At 39.4% G+C, this 20,115-nt stretch overlaps 1 protein-coding gene across 1 annotated transcript in view; it reads right to left on the minus strand.

The window, feature by feature from the left end:
• LOC133521381 (uncharacterized) overlaps positions 1-20,115 on the minus strand; it is a 166,505-nt gene that overhangs the window by 87,528 nt on the left and 58,862 nt on the right. The window contains 19 exon segments of the mRNA XM_061856321.1: positions 9,236-9,550; positions 9,639-9,959; positions 10,161-10,472; positions 10,560-10,886; positions 10,972-11,286; positions 11,505-11,816; positions 11,898-12,212; positions 12,294-12,608; positions 12,692-13,003; positions 13,095-13,412; positions 13,548-13,868; positions 14,608-14,913; positions 15,190-16,446; positions 16,898-17,233; positions 17,308-18,462; positions 18,647-18,937; positions 19,030-19,230; positions 19,320-19,502; positions 19,892-20,107. Coding sequence (XP_061712305.1) covers positions 9,236-9,550; positions 9,639-9,959; positions 10,161-10,472; positions 10,560-10,886; positions 10,972-11,286; positions 11,505-11,816; positions 11,898-12,212; positions 12,294-12,608; positions 12,692-13,003; positions 13,095-13,412; positions 13,548-13,868; positions 14,608-14,913; positions 15,190-16,446; positions 16,898-17,233; positions 17,308-18,462; positions 18,647-18,937; positions 19,030-19,230; positions 19,320-19,502; positions 19,892-20,107 — 7,428 coding nt within the window.

The raw sequence follows: 20,115 nt of genomic DNA on the forward strand, positions 1-20,115 counted from the left end.
TCCCGCTTGGCGCGCTCTTTCTAAATCCAATACAAAATGAGACTAAACGCAAACGCGTACGTCATGTTTTGAAATAGAATTTATTTACACTAGGGGTACAGTACCCCTAGTGTAAATATTTTCGACAGCGAAACGTGACGTACGCGTTTGCGTTAAGTGTCATTTTGTATGAGATTTTTGACTTTCCAAAACGTCCCGCTTGGCGCGCTGTTCAAAAACCCATACAAAATGAGACTTAACGCAAACGCGTACGTCACGTTTCGAAATCGAAATTATTTACACTAGGGGTACAGATCATGACTTATGAACATACTCCGCAACCGAGCCGGAAAATCTGTGGTACTTACTTCAGGGTTATCACTACTACGAACAAATAGGGAAGATGCGATCATGGCACTTCTGTGTTTAAGTGGCTAAAACATTACTAAAGAGAGACCCCTGCGACATTAATATATGGCATTTCATTGGCCATATAATAATATAATTTAGCTGTGTATTAATATTTTGGCGCCAAAACATGTATATTAGACCCAAATATAAGCATCCTATTACTAAAAAACCGGCAGAAAATTCAAGCACCCAAAAAAATAAATAAGGAAATTGAAATGATTGTCTGGCGTCTAAAATAATAGATTGGCACCTAATATTGTAAAGCGTATGATTTTTAATATTTGTTGTCATATAGTTGTAGTTGTTGCATAGCTATACATCAAATGTTATAAAAATATTTTCCATAATGTCAATATCCAGAGAGGAAAATGGGGACTGCATTTGTATGGCGAAGCGGCCGTCCCCTTTCCTATTAAGTTTTCTACCCATAGGTTCAACGTTTATACCACAACAATGACTCTTTTTTATATTAAAATGACAGCTTACTCGTAAGCAAAGATTGTCGATATACCAATTTTTAATTTCTCATGCTCTGAAAATCGGTCGTTGTTGTTCTAAAAAGTGTGTAGAAAATGATACATTCTTTTTTTTACGGTAATCATTTAAGATGTTGGTTTAAAGTTGATTTGTTGTAAAATTTCCATTGTGGCAATTAACTCTTTATGCCATAAATAACGATAATTTTACCTTAATTGTTAATTGAATGAACCCGCAAGAAATACTACTGAAGTTTATACTTAGCCGTATTTTTTTAAATGCACGTTTATTTCACTTTCCTCGTAATCGAAATGAAAAGTAGAGTGTTTAACTCCGTTTGTTAGTCGTATACCTCGAAATCAAAAATTCCTTGTAGCTTTTCACCTAATCGCGTTTCGCCGCGATCTCATAATTTCTGAACAGATTTTTTTTCTTGTAGTATGATTTGTGGTCGCCAATTACAGTGGTGTATAAAATTCATAGTATATTTACTTCACTGCCTTTCTTCACTGTAGTCCCTTTTCACCTCGATACATATTTGTTTATAATGCGTTATTACATATCGCGACATTTCCTTTAAGCACTATACCTCTATAGTTTTGTTTTGTAAATGCATTTCGCTCCTGGTTTTGAATGTGATATATGTAACCTTAGAGGTAGATTTCCTAAATAACAAATTCTCCAAAGCTAGTTAATGTATGGCTGTAACAATGAGGTCAATAAGCGACCGTATTTTTATTATATCCCAGTGATATAACCAATTTTTGTTACGATTAATACAATTCAGTACAACAATATGCGACCCAGGTAAAATGAAACAAAAAATTTTTGGTAATACATGCTAAATCAAAATTTGCTACTGTTGTAAGCATCTATTGCAAATATATGCGGCTAAATAAATAGGCTATTGAAAATACATGCTACATTAAAATTTGCTACTGTTGTAAAAATCTATTAAAAATATAGGCGAGTAACAAAATATACCACCGATATTACACGCTACAGCAAAATACGCTATCACGGTGAAACGCGAATAGGTGAGAAGCTACAAGGATTTTTTGATTTCGAGGTATACGACTAACAAACGTTTAACTCGCGTGAAAGGCACCATTTCTGAAAGATGCCTCTTATCCCTTGGTTAACAATCTACTAGGTATGGTATAAATGTGTATTTACCTTAATTTGCTATCTAAATATTTTAACGTAACTTCATTTTTAAATAATTAGATAGTCGTATTCTTTTTAAAATGTGCTTCACAATTGGTCTCCAATATAATAGTTCAGTTGCCATATAAATAGTTGGTACTTGCCTTCAAATAAACAAAAGCTGTAACAGCATAAAAATAATGCTCATATTGAAATATTTTGAGGCTCCACTTTTGTTGCCAAACTATTAATTTTAGTACTTATTTCTATTTTTTTAGCTACCGCAATTTTATTACTTAGTTGACCGGTTAAATACGTGCCTTAATATATTATGTATTAATTATTTACGAAATAAAGTTACGTGAAATGGAACGATTTTTGATCCACCTAACACCAATCAGTGCTTCTGATAATGACATGACAACTATACACCCAATTTAGAGATGCAGTCATCCACTCATCATAGGCGCCATTGCGCCATCTGACGGTTTGGATCTTGGCGTTTGAGTTATGTTTGTGTTTATGACGTAAATCGTTCTCAGGGTTTAGATAATACAACTGTTATTTTTGTATTAATTAAACTATACAAAGAATATTTTTATTACCCTAAAAAAATGAGTTCATAAACAAAATGACAGACACATTGAAACGAATTTAATATTGACATTGACATGTTAATTAATTTTCATAGATAGCAAATTAAACCAGAAGCCAGGTTATATCAGAAGAGGGTCAATAAAGTTCTCATTCAATTTTATGAATCCTACGTACAATAAAGTTTCAGCAAAATGGTTCGTCACAATCGCCAACCCTAACGTAAAACTGTCATCTGCCACGGTTTTGCTTTCTCCGTTGCGAGGTATGCTTATGAATCATCCTGTAATCTACAAATATGGTAAGGAAAATCTTAGTGCTAGCAAGAATTTAAAATTTAAAAAAATTTACTTTCCGTTATATATCGCGTATAATTATTATAATTAATTTAAAATGCCCATTCCATCAGCCCTGGTAGGCACGGTTAAACTAAGTAAAAAATGGGAAAGGCTGACTTTTAAATTAAATAAACACGACATAATCTGTTTGATTTAATGACGAGCAAGTATCTGATCAATTCGAACGTACTGCCATCAGAATTATATTTGAATGATGTAATTTAGTCATCGTGCGCGTCGCTCGCGCCAATACATGTACGGGCTAGCAAAATGCACCGTATCTGAATGAGTTCATTTAGATGTCATTCTGATATCAGTGAATGTTCGAAATAGCTGTATGAAGCACGAGTTTAATGTCTCCGGTTAAGCTGAGGTGACCATGTTTTTGTATCTTCTGCTCTACATGTCACATTTCTAAAACGATTCGATTCTGGCCGCGTAGCCAACGTTACAATAGTAGTCATCTCTCTCTATCACTCTTCCAAATTAGTGCGACTGTGACAGTTGCGTTTCGTTCGTGCCGCGTAGCCAACGTTACAATCGTTAACCTTTTGAACGCCACGCCTATCGTACGCGGCGCGTAATCGTGAACCTTACGTATGAAGGTTGATATTGGGCTGTAGCCGCGCGCGTCATATGACGTCTTTGGCGGTCAAAAGGTTAACGCTCCGTAGCGTAGCGTAGTCATCTCTCTCTATCACTCTTCCAAATTAGTGCGACTGTGACAGTTGCGTTTCGTTCGCCACGGAGCGTGAACGAGCCAATGGGGGTTCGCGAGGACTACAGCTCAAAATTCAAAAGTTTATTCTGCAAGTAGGCCTCAAGGGCTCTTTTACAAGTCAATACAACATTTATTGATGTTACTATAAATGTTGTTTTAACTTGTATTTATAGTGACATGAAAAATACATAACAACATTTATAAATACAACAGCCAATACCTGGTTAAACATTACATTATAATAATCTTAAAATAAATAATATAAAAATAATAGCAATACCTATAGCTCATATAGCTATAGTCCGTGAAAAATGATATTCGGCTTTGGTATAACACGCAAAGAGAATAGCCGTGATTTTTGGTCTTCAATTATATTAGTACGGTCGCCAAGCCGCTCCGAGGCCAGATTTAATTGACTCAGCTCGGCCTTACCCACAACCGGTATCAATGTGTTCGGACAGTTCTCCTGATCACCGTACATGCGGTAGTAAAGCGGAAAAATGGTGGAGGGGATAGTAATGACGTCACAAAGATGGCGGCCGGACCTATTCTTTTTGGCGGTGTATCTCGAAAACCACTTAACCGATTTTAATCATCGAGGTGTCAAATAATAGCTTATATTATGGAGATTATTTCCTTTTCTACAAACATTTACGTGAAACCTATAGGAAAAAAAATAATCACAAAAAACAGTTTTTTTATAAAATTATTATTTTTTATTTTGTAAAAATCTCCGTAAATATTAGCATTTCGCAAATTTTGTTTAATATAAAACATATTGCTTCATTATCAAGGAATATAATGAGCCTTAAAACATACAGATCGAGTAATAAACAATGAAGCTACACTCATTTATTTGCGCATGGGTAATGATAACTGGCTTTTACCGGTCGAAACTGTGGTGACTGTTACGATACGTATTGAATGGAATTTATAGAGTATCGGTTTTAATTACTGAAATTATAATTAAAATTATAAAAACCAGACACAATAATGTTACCTTACTTCGACGTTTAGTCTCTTTTTTCGTCTTAATCATAGGTAGGTACATATTTCTTTTTACTTAAAAATTTTATACAGGGTGAACTTTTAACCACCAGTCATACTCTGCGCAGCGACTTTATAGGTCATACTTAACAACTTTTACTATGGGACCAATTCCGAAATCGCGAAAAAAATTTTGACTGTCCCATATAAAGGTGCGACCAACTTTACCAGACCAACACTTTTCCAAACTGAGCTACAGCTGTCCGATGAAGTTAAGTACTTAGGACTAACTCTCGACAATAAACTCAATTGGAACAACCACATCAACAAACTGATAGACAAGGCGGGAGTTGTCTTCTGGCAGTGCAGAAGGATGATTGGTAAGAGGTGGGGACTCAACCCGAAAATTACCCTCTGGCTCTATAAGACGATAATCCGCCCCTTACTCTGTTATGGTGCTCTGGTTTGGTGCCCAAGAACAAACCTAGGCAACGTACGAGACAAACTACAAAGACTTCAAAGGCTCGCATGCGCGGTCACCACTGGCTGCACGAGGTCTACCCCGACTGCAGCCATGGAGGTCATGCTAAACCTTCCACCGCTGCACCTACACATACAGCAAGAGGCCAGTCTCTCAGCGGTAAGGTTGCGAACCCTCAAGATATGGTCTAACATCACAGGAGCTCTTCACACAAAATGCCTGGAAAAGGTGTATGACGAATTTCCAGTGCTTAGGTCAGGCACGGACCGGATTCACAAACAAGCTATCTTCGATAAAAGGTACAAAATACAGTTATATGAGGACGACAATCATGAAGGACTCAATCCCCGGGAGCTGAGAATCTTCACTGATGGGTCCAAAACAGACAGCGGATTGGGCTCTGGAACCTTCTCAGAAGACCTGAACATGTCGATCACCACTCCGCTAGGAGCCCATAACTCGGTATTCCAAGCTGAGTGCATGGGCATCATAAACGCGGCGGCTGCCATCACTGCAAGGAAGGTAGTAGGATCCTCCATCCGCATACTCTCCGACAGTAGAGCAGTCTTAATGGCTCTAAATAGCCATATAGTTACATCCAAACTTATACACGAATGCCACGAACGACTAATGGAGGTATGTCATAATAACAAGATCACCCTACAATGGATCAAGGGACACAGTGGATCCCGAGGTAACGATGCTGCGGACGAGCTTGCCAGGCAAGGATCGAATGCGGGGGCGATTGGTCCGGAACCGATTCTTCCGATACCATTTAGCAAGGTACGCTCAATGCTGCTGGCACGTACAGGGAAACTACACACAGAACACTGGCTGAACCAGACTGGATGCAGACAGGCAAAAGAAGCCATGCCTGGCATCAACGGAAAACTCACAAGGGCGCTCCTGCAACTAGGGAAGGTCCGACTGAGTATGGTAACCAGTGTCATAACAGGTCATGGACTATTTAACAAACATCTTTTCACAACAGGTGTCACAGACAGTCCCCTGTGCCGAGGTTGCATGGAGACAGAAGAAACAGCCTCTCACGTGGTGCTGGAATGCAGCGGAGTGACTCCATACAGGGCTAAACATCTCGGATCTCCGAGAGACCTCCCCGAGGTCCTACTCAACATCAAAGGTTTGATAGGATTCCTCGAGGAGCTGGGCTGGCAGGACTAGCCCACCCCCAACATATCACGCAAAATAGGCGCAAGTCGTCGAGTTGCGGAAAAATCGCCCGAATACAATACAATACAATACAATACAATACAAGGTGCGACCAGACCGCAGCTTAAAAAACGGTCACGATACGGAATCGCAGTGACGCGTCGTATGCGTACCGTTTTTGACGCATGCTCCCCACACCGCTGTTTAAAAAACGGTGACGGTACGGAATCGCAGTGACGTGCTTCACGCGAATCTTTTTTGTTCGCAAAACAGTTGCGTCTTTTACGTCACGATCGACTCCCGCATCGGCAAAGCGGCCACTACGTTCGGAAGACTCCGTGCAAGGGCTTGGGACAACAAACATCTTACGGTAAAAACGAAAATGCTTATTTACCAAGCGTGTGTCCTAAGCACTCTTCTGTATGGAGCGGAATCCTGGACAACTTACGCAAAACAAGAACGCTTGCTGAACTCCTTTCATATGCGCTGTCTGCGGAGCATACTTGGCTTCACATGGAAGGATCGCGTGACAAATGAGTCTGTTCTAAGCGAGGCACAGCTCCATAGTATCACAGCCATACTAAAGAAGAGACGACTGAGGTGGCTTGGGCATGTGTATCGAATGGAACGGACTCGTTTGCCACGTCAAATCCTGCTAGGGGAGGTTGCAGACGCAAAAAGACTGGTCGGGCGGCCAATGCTGCGCTTCAAAGATTGCGTCAAGCGTGATATGGTTACTTTTAATATCACATGTAACCAATGGCAAAAACTGGCCGAAGACCGACCCGTATGGCGTCGTGCTATTCACGATGGTCAGGCCACACACGACGATGCCTGGTTTACCTCTTTAAGAGAGAAACGTATGAGGCGCCACGAGCAGGCCTCCAACCCTCGCCCACCTGGGCAAGCATACACCTGCCGCGTGTGTGGACGTGGGATCCTCTCTCGCATAGGGCTATACAGCCACGAACGCAAGTGTCGTTACCAGGATGCTGCTTAAAACATCTCACGCAGATGAAAAGGCCTATTATATATAATTTACGGTGCGTCAGCTTATTTTAAGCAGCGGTGTGGCGAGCATGCGTCATGGACCCGGGTACGTCCTTAAACTACGTCCAAAAGAGAGGTATGGGCATTGTGAATGTCATCTCGCTTTGTGTGGTAGGGCACAGCCAGTAGATGTCATTCCAGATCCAAATTGTCTTGCGTGATTCGGCATTGGTCCCATAATAAAAGTTGTTCAGTATGACCTGTAAAGTCACTGCGCAGAGTATGGCTGGTGGTTAAAATTTCATCTTATACCTATATTCGACACAAGTAGTAAGTACTTACAGACCAACTATGATACACATTTTGCACATTTCAATAAATTAATACCTGATTTAAAAAATAAAACAAAAATAACAAATAGCATGTTATTTAATTCAGTAATCACTAATCAGTTTTAAACAATGAACATCATACTTTTAGATTAGACAACAAAATGTATATTTATCTTTATACTGTGTTTCGACTTGAAAGATTTTACTACTTTAAAACATAAGACAAACCTACCAACCAAATGTATAAAAAAAAATGTTTTTTGTGATTATTATTTTCCTATAGGTTTCACGTAAATGTTTGTAAAAAGGAAATAATCTCCATAATATAAGCTATTAGTTGACACCTCGATGAATACAATCGGTTAAGTGGTTTTCGAGATACACCGCCAAAAAGAATAGGTCCGGACGCCATCTTTGTGACGTCATTACTATCCCCTCCCACCATTTTTCCGCTTTACTACCGCATGTACGGTGATCAGGAGAAACGCCCGAACACATTGATACCGGTTGTGGGTAAGGCCGAGCTGAGTCAATTAAATCTGGCCTCGGAGCGGCTTGGGGACTACTAATAGTAAAAGTTGTTCAGTATGACCTATAAAGTCGCTGCGCAGAGTATGACTGGTGGTTAAAAGTTCACCCTGTATAAATTTTTTAAGTAAAAAGAAATATGTACCTACCTATGATTAAGACGAAAAAAGAGACGAGAAGTAAGGTAACATTATTGTGTCTGGTTTTTATAATTTTAATTATAATTTCAGTAATTAAAACCGATACTCTATAAATTCCATTCAATACGTATCGTAACAGTCACCACAGTTTCGACCGGTAAAAGCCAGTTATCGTTACCCATGCGCAAATAAATGAGTGTAGCTTCATTGTTTATTACTCGATCTGTATGTTTTAAGGCTCATTATATTCCTTGATAATGAAGCAATATGTTTTATATTAAACAAAATTTGCGAAATGCTAATATTTACGGAGATTTTTACAAAATAAAAAATAATAATTTTATAAAAAAACTGTTTTTTGTGATTATTTTTTTTCCTATAGGTTTCACGTAAATGTTTGTAGAAAAGGAAATAATCTCCATAATATAAGCTATTATTTGATACCTCGATGATTAAAATCGGTTAAGTGGTTTTCGAGATACACCGCCAAAAAGAATAGGTCCGGCCGCCATCTTTGTGACGTCATTACTATCCCCTCCACCATTTTTCCGCTTTACTACCGCATGTACGGTGATCAGGAGAACTGTCCGAACACATTGATACCGGTTGTGGGTAAGGCCGAGCCGAGTCAATTAAATCGTGTTTCTAGAGGGCTTTTGAGATTTGGCGACCGTACTATATAGAGCTGTAAATACCCCCAATACATATTGTTAGTTACATATTTTACGGAAACTGATTTTCATGGGAATGAATTGAATTTATGTATCGTTACACGGCCCTACTAGACCAAATAGCGCTATCCCAAAATAAAATGTATTGCTAACATATGAGTACTTTAGTCTTTATAGCGGGTAGTTCTATTTTTAAAATAATTTGTTATTAAGATAGCGTTATTTGCCTTAGGAGGGCAGTACAGGTGAAGGTACTTTAAATCGTTTTACCTTTTATAACACATTGAACAAGCGGATTTCCGGTATATCCAGACATGCACGTACAGGTAGGTGAATGGTTGACTGTTCTACATTCAGCGTTTACTCCACATGCTCCTGGGCATGGATCTTTACATCTGTTGTTTGAGCAAGCTTTGTTCCGATCACAATCGGAATTAGAAACGCATTCTGGCCGACAACCAGTGTACGGATCTCCGAAATATTCTGGCAAGCAAGAACAAGATCCAACTCCATTCCGTTCTTTACATAATGCATTCGCCCCACATGGTGAAGGATTGCAGGGATTTGGCAAAGGTTCAGGTGGATCTGTAATAACCATATCGTACATTATCCTTTATGAGTTACGTAACTCAGAGTACTGAAATTAACACATTTTATGCATCTAAAAACTTACACTCAACTCGAGAACATCCACTGAAAGGATCACCTGTGTAACCTGATATACAATTACATAATGCTACATGATTGGCTACGGAACAGTCCGCGTTCAAACCACATGAGCCCGGACAAGGATCTATACACCGCTCGTTTTGGCATGCAAGATTACCAGGGCATTCCGCATTGATAGAACATTCCGGTCTACAATTAGGTGCAATACCAATATAGTTTGGTAAGCATGAACATGCAGGCGCTTCTCCCACTACTTTACATTGAGAATAAGGACCACACGGTGATGGTACGCATGGATTTCCTTTAGGCCCCTCAAACATAGGTTCTAAGAAAGAAAACAAAAGATTAAGTGATACATCATATAAGATAGAAACAGAAAAGTCGATATATACAGTAAAAAGGATAGCATGCAAAAGTACAGTAAGTTATATGTTGAATGAAAAACTGAAAAACTCTTGTCTATTGACAAGTTAAAATAAAACTTTTAACGTTTTTAAACATATTTTATTGTTTGATACTCTCTTACTTGGTTCTAACTGGCAAGAGGTGAATGGATCACCAGTGTATCCAGCTTTACACGTGCAAATAGGATTATGATTAATAACTTGACATCTAGCGTTTATGCCACAAGTTCCTGGACATGGATCTTTACACTTCTGTTGAATGCATGCTTGATGCTGAGGACAATCTGTACTAGATACGCATTCTGGCCTGCATGTGGGCGGCGACCCAACATAGCCCTCTTGACATGAACACACGCCATGACCATCGACCACCTTGCAGTGGCTGTATGCTCCACAAGGGGAAGGCATGCATGGATTTAAATCGGAAGTTGTCGCTGCAATAAGTACTTTATTGAATTACTATTGAAAATAGTTATGATATAAAGTATAAATTCTTGAATGAGTTGTATATGTATACTAACGTATTAGTCGAGGATGACAGGAAACAACGGGATTGCCTTCATAACCCTCTAGGCATAAACATACGGGATTATGATGGGCAACTGTACATTGCGCATTAATGCCACAGGCTCCTTGGCATGGATCCGTACATTTATTATTCGAACAGGCCTTATCCCATGGACAATCATTATTTGTCACACATTCTGGTCGACACCCGAGATATGGATCTCCGAAATACCCAGGAGAACATGTACATGCTCCAGCAGAATTTCTTTCTGTACACACAGCATTAGGGCCGCAGGGCGACTGAGAACATGGGTTTGTTTCCTCTTCGCTGGCCACAATAACTGAATATGTAATAATTTTTGATATTAACATTGATAATAATAATATGTAGTATTATATTTAACCCAGAGAAATGATGATTCTTACCGAAAAAGTGGCAACCACCATAAGGATCACCAGTGTAACCCTCCCAACAATGGCAAACAGCCTTGTGGTTTATTACAACACATTCTGCATTCGTGCCACAAGAGCCCGCACATGGATTGATACATTTTTCCCGAACACACGCGAGGTTACTAGGACACTCTTCATCGTATATACATTCAGGTCGGCAATTAGGTGCTCTACCGATGTATCCTTGCAGACAAGAACACGCAGGCGTTTCTCCTATCACACGACACTGGGAATTCGGTCCGCAAGGAGAAGGCACACAGGGATTTCCCAGCGGTCTTGGTTGTGATACTAAAAAAAATATTCTTATTTATTTTAATAATTTCGTTTAGCTATTATTTCATTAGTTTAGGCACGGTTTAGTTATCTTTATTTATATTGGCCGTATCTTTATTTTTAGTGGTTAATTGTTACCTTTGTTAATGTATAAGTGCGTTAGGTCATACTACTCTTAAATCAGAGTTAGTAATAATTAGAAAGTTAAATAAAGAACAAGTCAAATATCTCACTTGGTGCTTCAGTGCACTGTACAAATGGGTCCCCGATATAATTTGTTGGACAGCTACATAATGCGTTGTGATTTACAACAGTGCATTTCGCATTATTGCCACATGCTCCAATGCATGGATCTGCACATCTCTGATTTTTACATGCCTTATTAGGCATACACTCACTGCTGACCATGCATTCGGGACGACAAGAAGGTGGGGACCCAAAGTACTGCTCTTGACATGAACATATTGCATGACCAGCGTTTACACGGCATATACTGTAAGGCCCGCATGGAGAAGGTACACAAGGGTCAATTGGGTCAATCTTTCCTAAAATCAAAAACGGTTTTTATTATTATTTGAATTTTGACTACCCAAATTATTATGTTATTGTTTTTTTTAATGTCGTACCAATATAACACGATGAAAACGGATTCCCTTCGTATCCTGGTAAACAAGCACAAGAAGGAGCGTGATTGTGCACACGGCATTCAGCGTTCATACCACATACTCCTGGGCATGGATCTTTACACTTGTTATTGAAGCAAGCTTTATCTTTAGGACAATCTGAGTTTAATACACATTCCGGTCTACATTCAACGTATGGGTCTCCATAATATTCTGGAAGGCATGAGCAGGATCCAATACCATTTCTTTCTTTACAGATAGCGTTTGCTCCGCATGGAGAACGATAACATGGGCTTTCTTGAACCTGGGGCTCAATATCTAAAAGATAAGTTGAAACTTTTAAACTTCTGTTGTTTTAACATTATAACGGTTAACTGCATTTGTGTATTTTTAACTTACTAGGTATGAATGAGCATCCTGAAAATGGATCTCCCGTATATCCTTGTTCACAAGAACATACCGGTACGTGCTTAACAACAGTGCAAGTAGCATGCACTCCGCACGAACCCGGACATGGATCTCTACATTTTTCGGCAAGGCAAGCTAGGTTTCCAGGACATTCAACATCAATAACACACTCTGGTCTACAGTTAGGAGGACGACCCACGTAGTTATTCAAACACGAGCATACAGGTACACCATTTATCTCCTTACACTGAGAATGCGGACCGCATGGGTTTGGTATACAAACATCTATCGAAGGCGCAGGTGGCCCTGGTGAAGTAGGTACATAAAGTAAGTAAATTGTTTAAGAGATAAATAATAATTATCAAAACAACGTAATAAATGTAACTCACTTTCGTCAATGTAGCATCTTGAAAATGGATCTCCAGTAAAACCACTCAAACAACTACATATCGGATTATGATTGACCACTTGACATTGCGCATTAATACCACACATACCGGGGCACGGGTCTTGGCATTTTTGATTGATACACGCTTTGTTTGGTCGACAATCGGATGTGGCAATACATTCAGGCCGACAATTTGGTGGAGAACCAATACATTTTTCTAGGCATGTACAAACAGCATGCCCGTTAAATGTACGGCATGTACTATAAGGGCCACAAGGTGAAGGGTGGCAAGGATCCACAGGTTCCGGCAAAACTATAGAAAAAGTAAAAGGCGAAAGAGAAATATATGAAATAACAGTTAAAAACAGAGATACACAAAGTAATATGAAGATTGAGAGTCTTACTCGTAATAGGAGAACATGCATGAAGAGGGTTTCCAATATATCCAGTCAAGCAGTAACATGAAGGCGCGTGGTTGGTCACTCTACATTCAGCGTTTTGCCCACAAGTACCAGGGCATGGATCCACACATTTATTGTTAAAGCAGGCTTTGTCTCTTGCGCAATCAGTATTCATTACGCATTCAGGGCGACAACCGAGGTATGGATCTCCGTAAAATTCATCTATACAAGTGCAAGAACCAGCGCCACTTCTTTCTCGACAAATGGCGTTGGGTCCACATGGCGATGGGTTGCAAGGATGACTTGGTATCTCTTTTGCAACTGAAAAATGGTGTGTAACACATGCTGTCAAAAACTACAATAATGTAACATGCAGAAGAGTGAAGAACAATTCCCTAAACCAATAATTTCTACACAATGATAATTCAATACAAACATGCATAATTCTTAACTTACCTTCAATGAAACTGCAGCCAGCAAATGGATCACCGGAATATCCATCATCGCAGGAACAAATAGGTTGATGATTTTGCACAGTACACCGCGCGTTGAATCCGCAAGAGCCAACGCATGGATTGACACAAGTTCCGGCGAGGCAGGCTAGAGCTAGAGGACAGTCTTGATTGATGACGCATTGAGGGCGACACGAAGGTGGCGCGCCTAAGGTGCCAGGTTCGCAGGCGCACACAGCGCGACCGCTTTCACTGTCACACGTAGAATGAGGCCCACATGGCGAAGGTAAACATGGATCTGGATGAGGAGATGGCGACTGCTTACCTTAAAAAATAAAAAAAAAGTTCAGTATTTCTCCTCATAGCTTAAATAATATTATTTTTTAATGGTTTATATTATACCGGCCTCCTAGCCTAGTCGATATTCACTATGCATAAGAAGCTGGAGATCCGGGTTCTACTATTGGATTAATTATTTATTTATTTTAATTTATGTTAATAATATATTATAAATCTGGATTTAAATAAAGATTTATATTATAGTACATTCTATTGAAAGTATGCAAATTGTGTCATTATCTCACTATGTACGAGGCCCAATATGTAAAGACACGGGACAAGCACATAGTAACACCGGCACATGTACAATAAATGACGTTTTTTAAAACATTTGCGTAACAATCACAATCACAAAATCACAATCTCTTTGGTATGGACGTATAGATTTCAATTTTCACTAGCGAGTAGTTCAATTTTGGGAGCTTTCGCTTGCTCGGTTATACCATAACGGAATAAAATACTTTCAAATATGAAAGATTTTTTAGGAAAGATGTTAAAATCTAGCTGAAGATATGAACACGACGGTAATTGTATTAAAATATAATGGTTTACTGTAACTATAACATACCTAAATAATATCGTTAAATTGCTACAAGTTGAGTTACCTACAGAAGTTTTCAATCCATTACGCTTATTTCATATTGATATTGAATAGAAACAAAAAGCTAGAATCAAGATTGTATTTACAGTAATTTCGTTTCTTTACAATAAGAGGGGCAACTTACTCTTCCAGTAACATTTAATGAACGGATCGCCTTCCGGCAGGTTCTCTGGGCATGTGCAGATCGGATTGTGCCCAACTACATGACAGCGGGCATCAAGACCACAGCTGTGTATGCAAGGATCTTTGCATTTTCGATTTATGCAGGCTCTTGTAGATGGGCAGTCTGAGTTGACAGAGCATTCCGGGCGACAAGCAGGAGGCGATCCCAGATAACCTGCACGACATGAACACGCCGCTCGCTGGTTCACCACTTGGCATTCACTGTTAGGACCGCATGGCGATGGTTCGCAAGGATTTAATGGAGGATCTGTAAAATAAAAAATAACAGTAGTTTGTACCTGATAATTGATAAATGATATACTAGCTTACGGCGTTATAGATATTTTAAGCCATTCCTTTATCAGCCCAAAGCTCGTTTTCTCCTGTTTCTAGGCCCAGTAGCATGGTCGCGTTTTTATCGCCTGTCGAGGCATGTGCCACTTTTGCACTTACCCACTGATTAGAACGTAACAGGTATTTTAACTCTATAGGAAGTAAAACTAGATTTTAACATTTAATGTAGAATATGTTTACGAATACTTACGAGTTACAGTAACTGGTCGACACGATGAGAATGGATCGCCCTCATAGTTTTTGAAACAAGTGCAAACCGGCACATGGTTGGTGACACTGCATTCAGCATTTAATCCACATAAGTCTTTGCAAGGATCCCGACAGTGATTAGATAAACAGGCTAAGTTATTGGGACAATCTGGGTTCATAGTACACTCTGGTCGACAACCACCTGCGTAAGGGTTTCCGATATTTGGTGGTATACATGAGCATCGAGCTACGTCATTCACTACTGTGCATATAGTATTTTCTCCACAAGGTGAAGGATTACAAGGTGTCGGTGGTTCTTTAACTATTATAACACATCCAATAAACGCGTCTCCTCTGTAGCCCTCGAGACAACTACACAGAGGCGTATGGTTAACGACGTCGCACTTGGCATTATTTCCACAAGCGCCAACACATGGATCCGCGCATTTCTCGTTTATGCATGCTTGATTAGAGGGGCATTCTTGGCTTATTACACATTCCGGTCTACAGAATGGAGGAGTTCCGATATAGTTCGAGCTACATGAGCAGACAGGATGATTCGATTTAATTTCACATATGGAATTAGGGCCGCAAGGAGAAGGCACACAAGGATTTTTAGTTACAATCTCTTTAGGTTCTATCTCTCCACAAGCAACAAAAGGATCCCCAGTCTTATCACGTCCACAAGCACATATAGGATTATGATTTACAACTATACAATCTGCGTTAACGCCGCAGCTACCCTGGCATGGGTTGACGCATTTCTGATTGACACATGTCTCTGTTTGTTGACAATCTGAGTTACTGACGCATTCTGGCTGACACATCGGTGCGACTCCTCTGTAGCCCGGCAAACACGAGCAAACTGGGAATCCGGTTGGTGAGACAAGACAACGACTGTATGGTCCACAAGGCGAAGGGTCGCACACGTGGTGCGACGGCGGAAATTCAATAACAGGCTGACATCTTATATAAGGATCACCCGTCTCACCAGGTGAGCAGTAGCATATTGCGTGATGGTTAACAGTTTCACATTGGGCTCTTATACCGCAAACATCCTTGCATGGATTTTCACATTTATTGTTAAGACATGCTAGATTAGTAGCGCAGTCGCTGTTAACAACACATTCAGGACGACATGACAACTGAGGATTGCCATAGAAATTTGGTAGGCATTGGCAACTCAGTACTCCATAGGAATCCAGACAAATAGCGTTAGCTCCACATTGAATGTTGTCACAAGTTGTTGCTTCAATAGCTGAAAAAAAAAAAAAATAATTTGCTCAAAACATTATTACTCGTGATGCAACAAATAGTCATTTTTCAAATACCGACTGTAAATGTAAGTTTGTCGTCACAAATGTATAATTTCTCTAAAACTAAATATCTCGCGTAATACTTTTATATAACTATAAATAAAATCAAATTGTTTTAATACTCGTATTCTAATATGAAATAGGTATACTCGAGAAATCTCCTCCGATACTACCGTGAATAAGAGCCGATTATTAAAAGAAAAAAGAAAATTAAGAGTCTCGAAAACCACGGAACTTTTACTAAACCTATAGGTAAGTCAATTTTCTGAAACGACTTAAGTTGCACTGTCGGTGGTTGGAAGCTTGTAGATTATTTTACATTACAAGACATCCTGTAGATAGTATTTATTATTATATATCAATCTAATGAACTCAGAATAAGAAAGAACTTACGTCTAGTTGTGGGTTTGCAATATTCATAAGGATTTCCTTCAAAGTCCTTAATACATCGGCATATCGGATCATGACGATAAACAGTACAATCGGTGTTCATACCACACGAACCAGGACATGGATCTACACACTTATTCTTTAAGCATGCTTTATCAAATGCACAATCTGAGTTAAGGACACATTCTGGCCTGCATGATGGATTACTGATAGCGTCTGGTCCCAAGCAAATATCACAAATTGCAAATTGATTCCCATACGTATCACATAGAACGTTCGAATCACAAGGGTTTGGAGTACATGGCTGTGCAGTAGTGTTATCAGACGGAACAATAATGGCTGAAAACAAAAATAAATATTAGCGAAACATATAGAGCATACCTAAACAATTTTAAGTACAATGATATACTTACGACGATAGGTACATTGAACCAACGGATCTCCTATATAACCATCTGGACATAAACATGATACAGTGTGATCGGAGCAGAGACAAACTGCATTAAGACCACATACATTTTTAGTTAAACAAGGATCAACACACTTATTATTGACACACGCTTCATTCGATGGGCAATCTGAATTCATTGTACATTCTAGTTTGCATTCAACATATGGGTCCCCGATGAAATCCGTTGGGCAATAGCACTGAGCTTCAGCTCCAATATCCTGGCAAATTGCATTAACGCCGCACTGCACCTTGTTACATGGTGATATTGCCTTGTGAGATTCTGGAGGTATACAGCAGAGTAAAGGATTCCCTATTAGTCCATCTTCACATACGCACACTGGACGATGGGATTCAACATGGCATATAGTATTTAAACCGCAAGCACCTGGACAAGGGTCTCTACACGTATATCCAATGCAAGCTCTATTAGCGGAGCACTCATCATCTACTTCGCATTCTCGAGAAAGACAGCCTTCAACACCGTATGGATTGCCAGTACTACCACCTGCACAAGTACAAGAAGCTTGACCATCATAGTTAACATTACAAATAGCTTGCGGTCCACATGGATTTGGTGTGCAGGGGTTACGTTGAGCTTGGCAACCAACATATGGATCTCCACTGTAACCAGATTTACAGAAACACATTTCTCTGTTGCTGCTTACGTAACAATCAGCATTCGCACCACAAGGGCTTGGATTGCATAAAGTGTTATCAGGTGGCAAATATCCTTGAGGATTACAAGATTTGTAGGGGTTGCCAATAGTACTTTCAGGGCAGTAACATGCAGGGGCCCGGTTAGGATCACAACGCGCTCCTGATCCGCATGTGTTTGGATCGCAAGGATTACGAGCCTCTATACATCCTCTTACTGTATTGGGGCTTTCAACAAAACCTTGTAGGCAAGTGCATTTTGCAAAGCCATTCGATAATACGGTACATTGTGTATTCGGCCCACAAGGTGAAGGATTGCAGGGATTACTTGGTAGTCTACATGTTTGTCTAGGGGGATTTCCTTCATAATTTGGAAGACAGAAACAAGCTGGTTTGTTATCTATTAACCGACAGCCTGAGTTTGGCCCACAGGGATTGGGCTCACATTCATTGCCTTCTGGTACTGAAACAGGAAATAATGTTTACTTTAATTAAGTTGTTTTTCTAAAATTCATTTTCATTTATGTTAATTGAAAGTAAAACCACCGCTTTCTTAAATATAACGTGATACTCTGAAGCAGCAAAAGCCATTACTATAATGTCTATAATGTAATGTCGAAATAAGTAAACATTGTCTTATAACTTACTACAATTCTTGAACGGGTTGCCAGTCGATCCTTTAGGACAGTAGCATATGGGATTTCCATTGTCGATCTCACACAATGCATTAATTCCACATGGATTTGGGATACATGGGTTTACTGGAGGATCACATCCTAGCATGGGATTTCCATTGTATCCTGGTAGACATTTGCAAGATGCACGGTGGTTTACAACATCGCAAATAGCATTAATGCCACATCTACAAGGCGAATCACATTTACCGTTTATGCAAGCCTCGGAATTTGCACATTCATTATCGGATCTACATCCTTGTACTGAAACAAGTAAAATTAAATTGCGAGGCTATACTTCTAGCTTAGTAATAACAAGAATATATATACATTGAGCAATATATAATTACTCTTACCTTGATAACATTCCAAATAAGCGTTACCCGTGTATCCTTCAAGACACTGGCATTGAATACCATGATTCGAAGGGACGCATTCGGCGTTATCACCGCATTTGTTTGCGGAGCAGGGGTTAATGCAGACTCTATTTAATCTATCGCACAGCAGATGTGGTGGACAGTCTTCATTATACTGACATACTGACGATGAGTCAATAACTAAAATTATATAAATTTAATTAGTGAGTTATTACTATTATGCTAAGATATGTTATCCATGACGCAAAATTTCCAGCAAATAAGCTTACCTGGCACACATCCAACATATCCGTTTCCTTGAAAACCTTGAATGCAACTGCAGTCGGAGCCATGATTCGTATTTATACAGGCCGCATTGGGGACGCATGGGTTGTGTATGGCACATGGGAGCTGACATGCATTATTTATACAAGCCTCGGTAATGAGACAATCTTCGTTTCTAGTGCAACCGGCTGTGCGCAATGAAATTTATGTATTATACAAAAATTACAGACGATTGTGCAATAAAAAGTCATAGATTATATAGGTATATATTTACAACTTACTCCCCCAACCGCATAGAACCCATGAATTCAATTTAGTTTAAAACCTCTTCAATGATTAAAATTAAAATAACAATAACCCGTTAAAATTATTTTATACACAAATTATTTTACAATAAGTTAGGTACCTCACTTACATCCATTTCATATGGTGGCAGTCTGGCTGTAGATTCGTGAAAAAAATATTGCGATAGATGACTGCAAACGACAACTACCGTAATTGTAAGTGATGAATGGCCTTTAACGTATTGCATTTTGTAGTAAGTAATACTTAATTATTTGTGTGAGTTAAATCTTACTTATTTTAGGTGAACATTTAACAGCAGGATCTCCGTCTTGTCCAGCGGGACATGAACACATCGGTCTTTGCTTGATAGGGTGACAATTGGCTCCGATACCGCAAACATTGTTAAAACCACAGGGGTTTTGGCACAGTCCCATAAAGCAGGCTTCTGTCTGTATACAGTCTCGGTCAGATTGACATGGCTCTGGTGCCTTAGGTGTCCCAGGTGATGCTAGTGTG

This window comes from Cydia pomonella, chromosome 9, assembly GCF_033807575.1.
Source record: "Cydia pomonella isolate Wapato2018A chromosome 9, ilCydPomo1, whole genome shotgun sequence".
NCBI classification, from domain to species: Eukaryota; Metazoa; Arthropoda; class Insecta; order Lepidoptera; family Tortricidae; genus Cydia; species Cydia pomonella.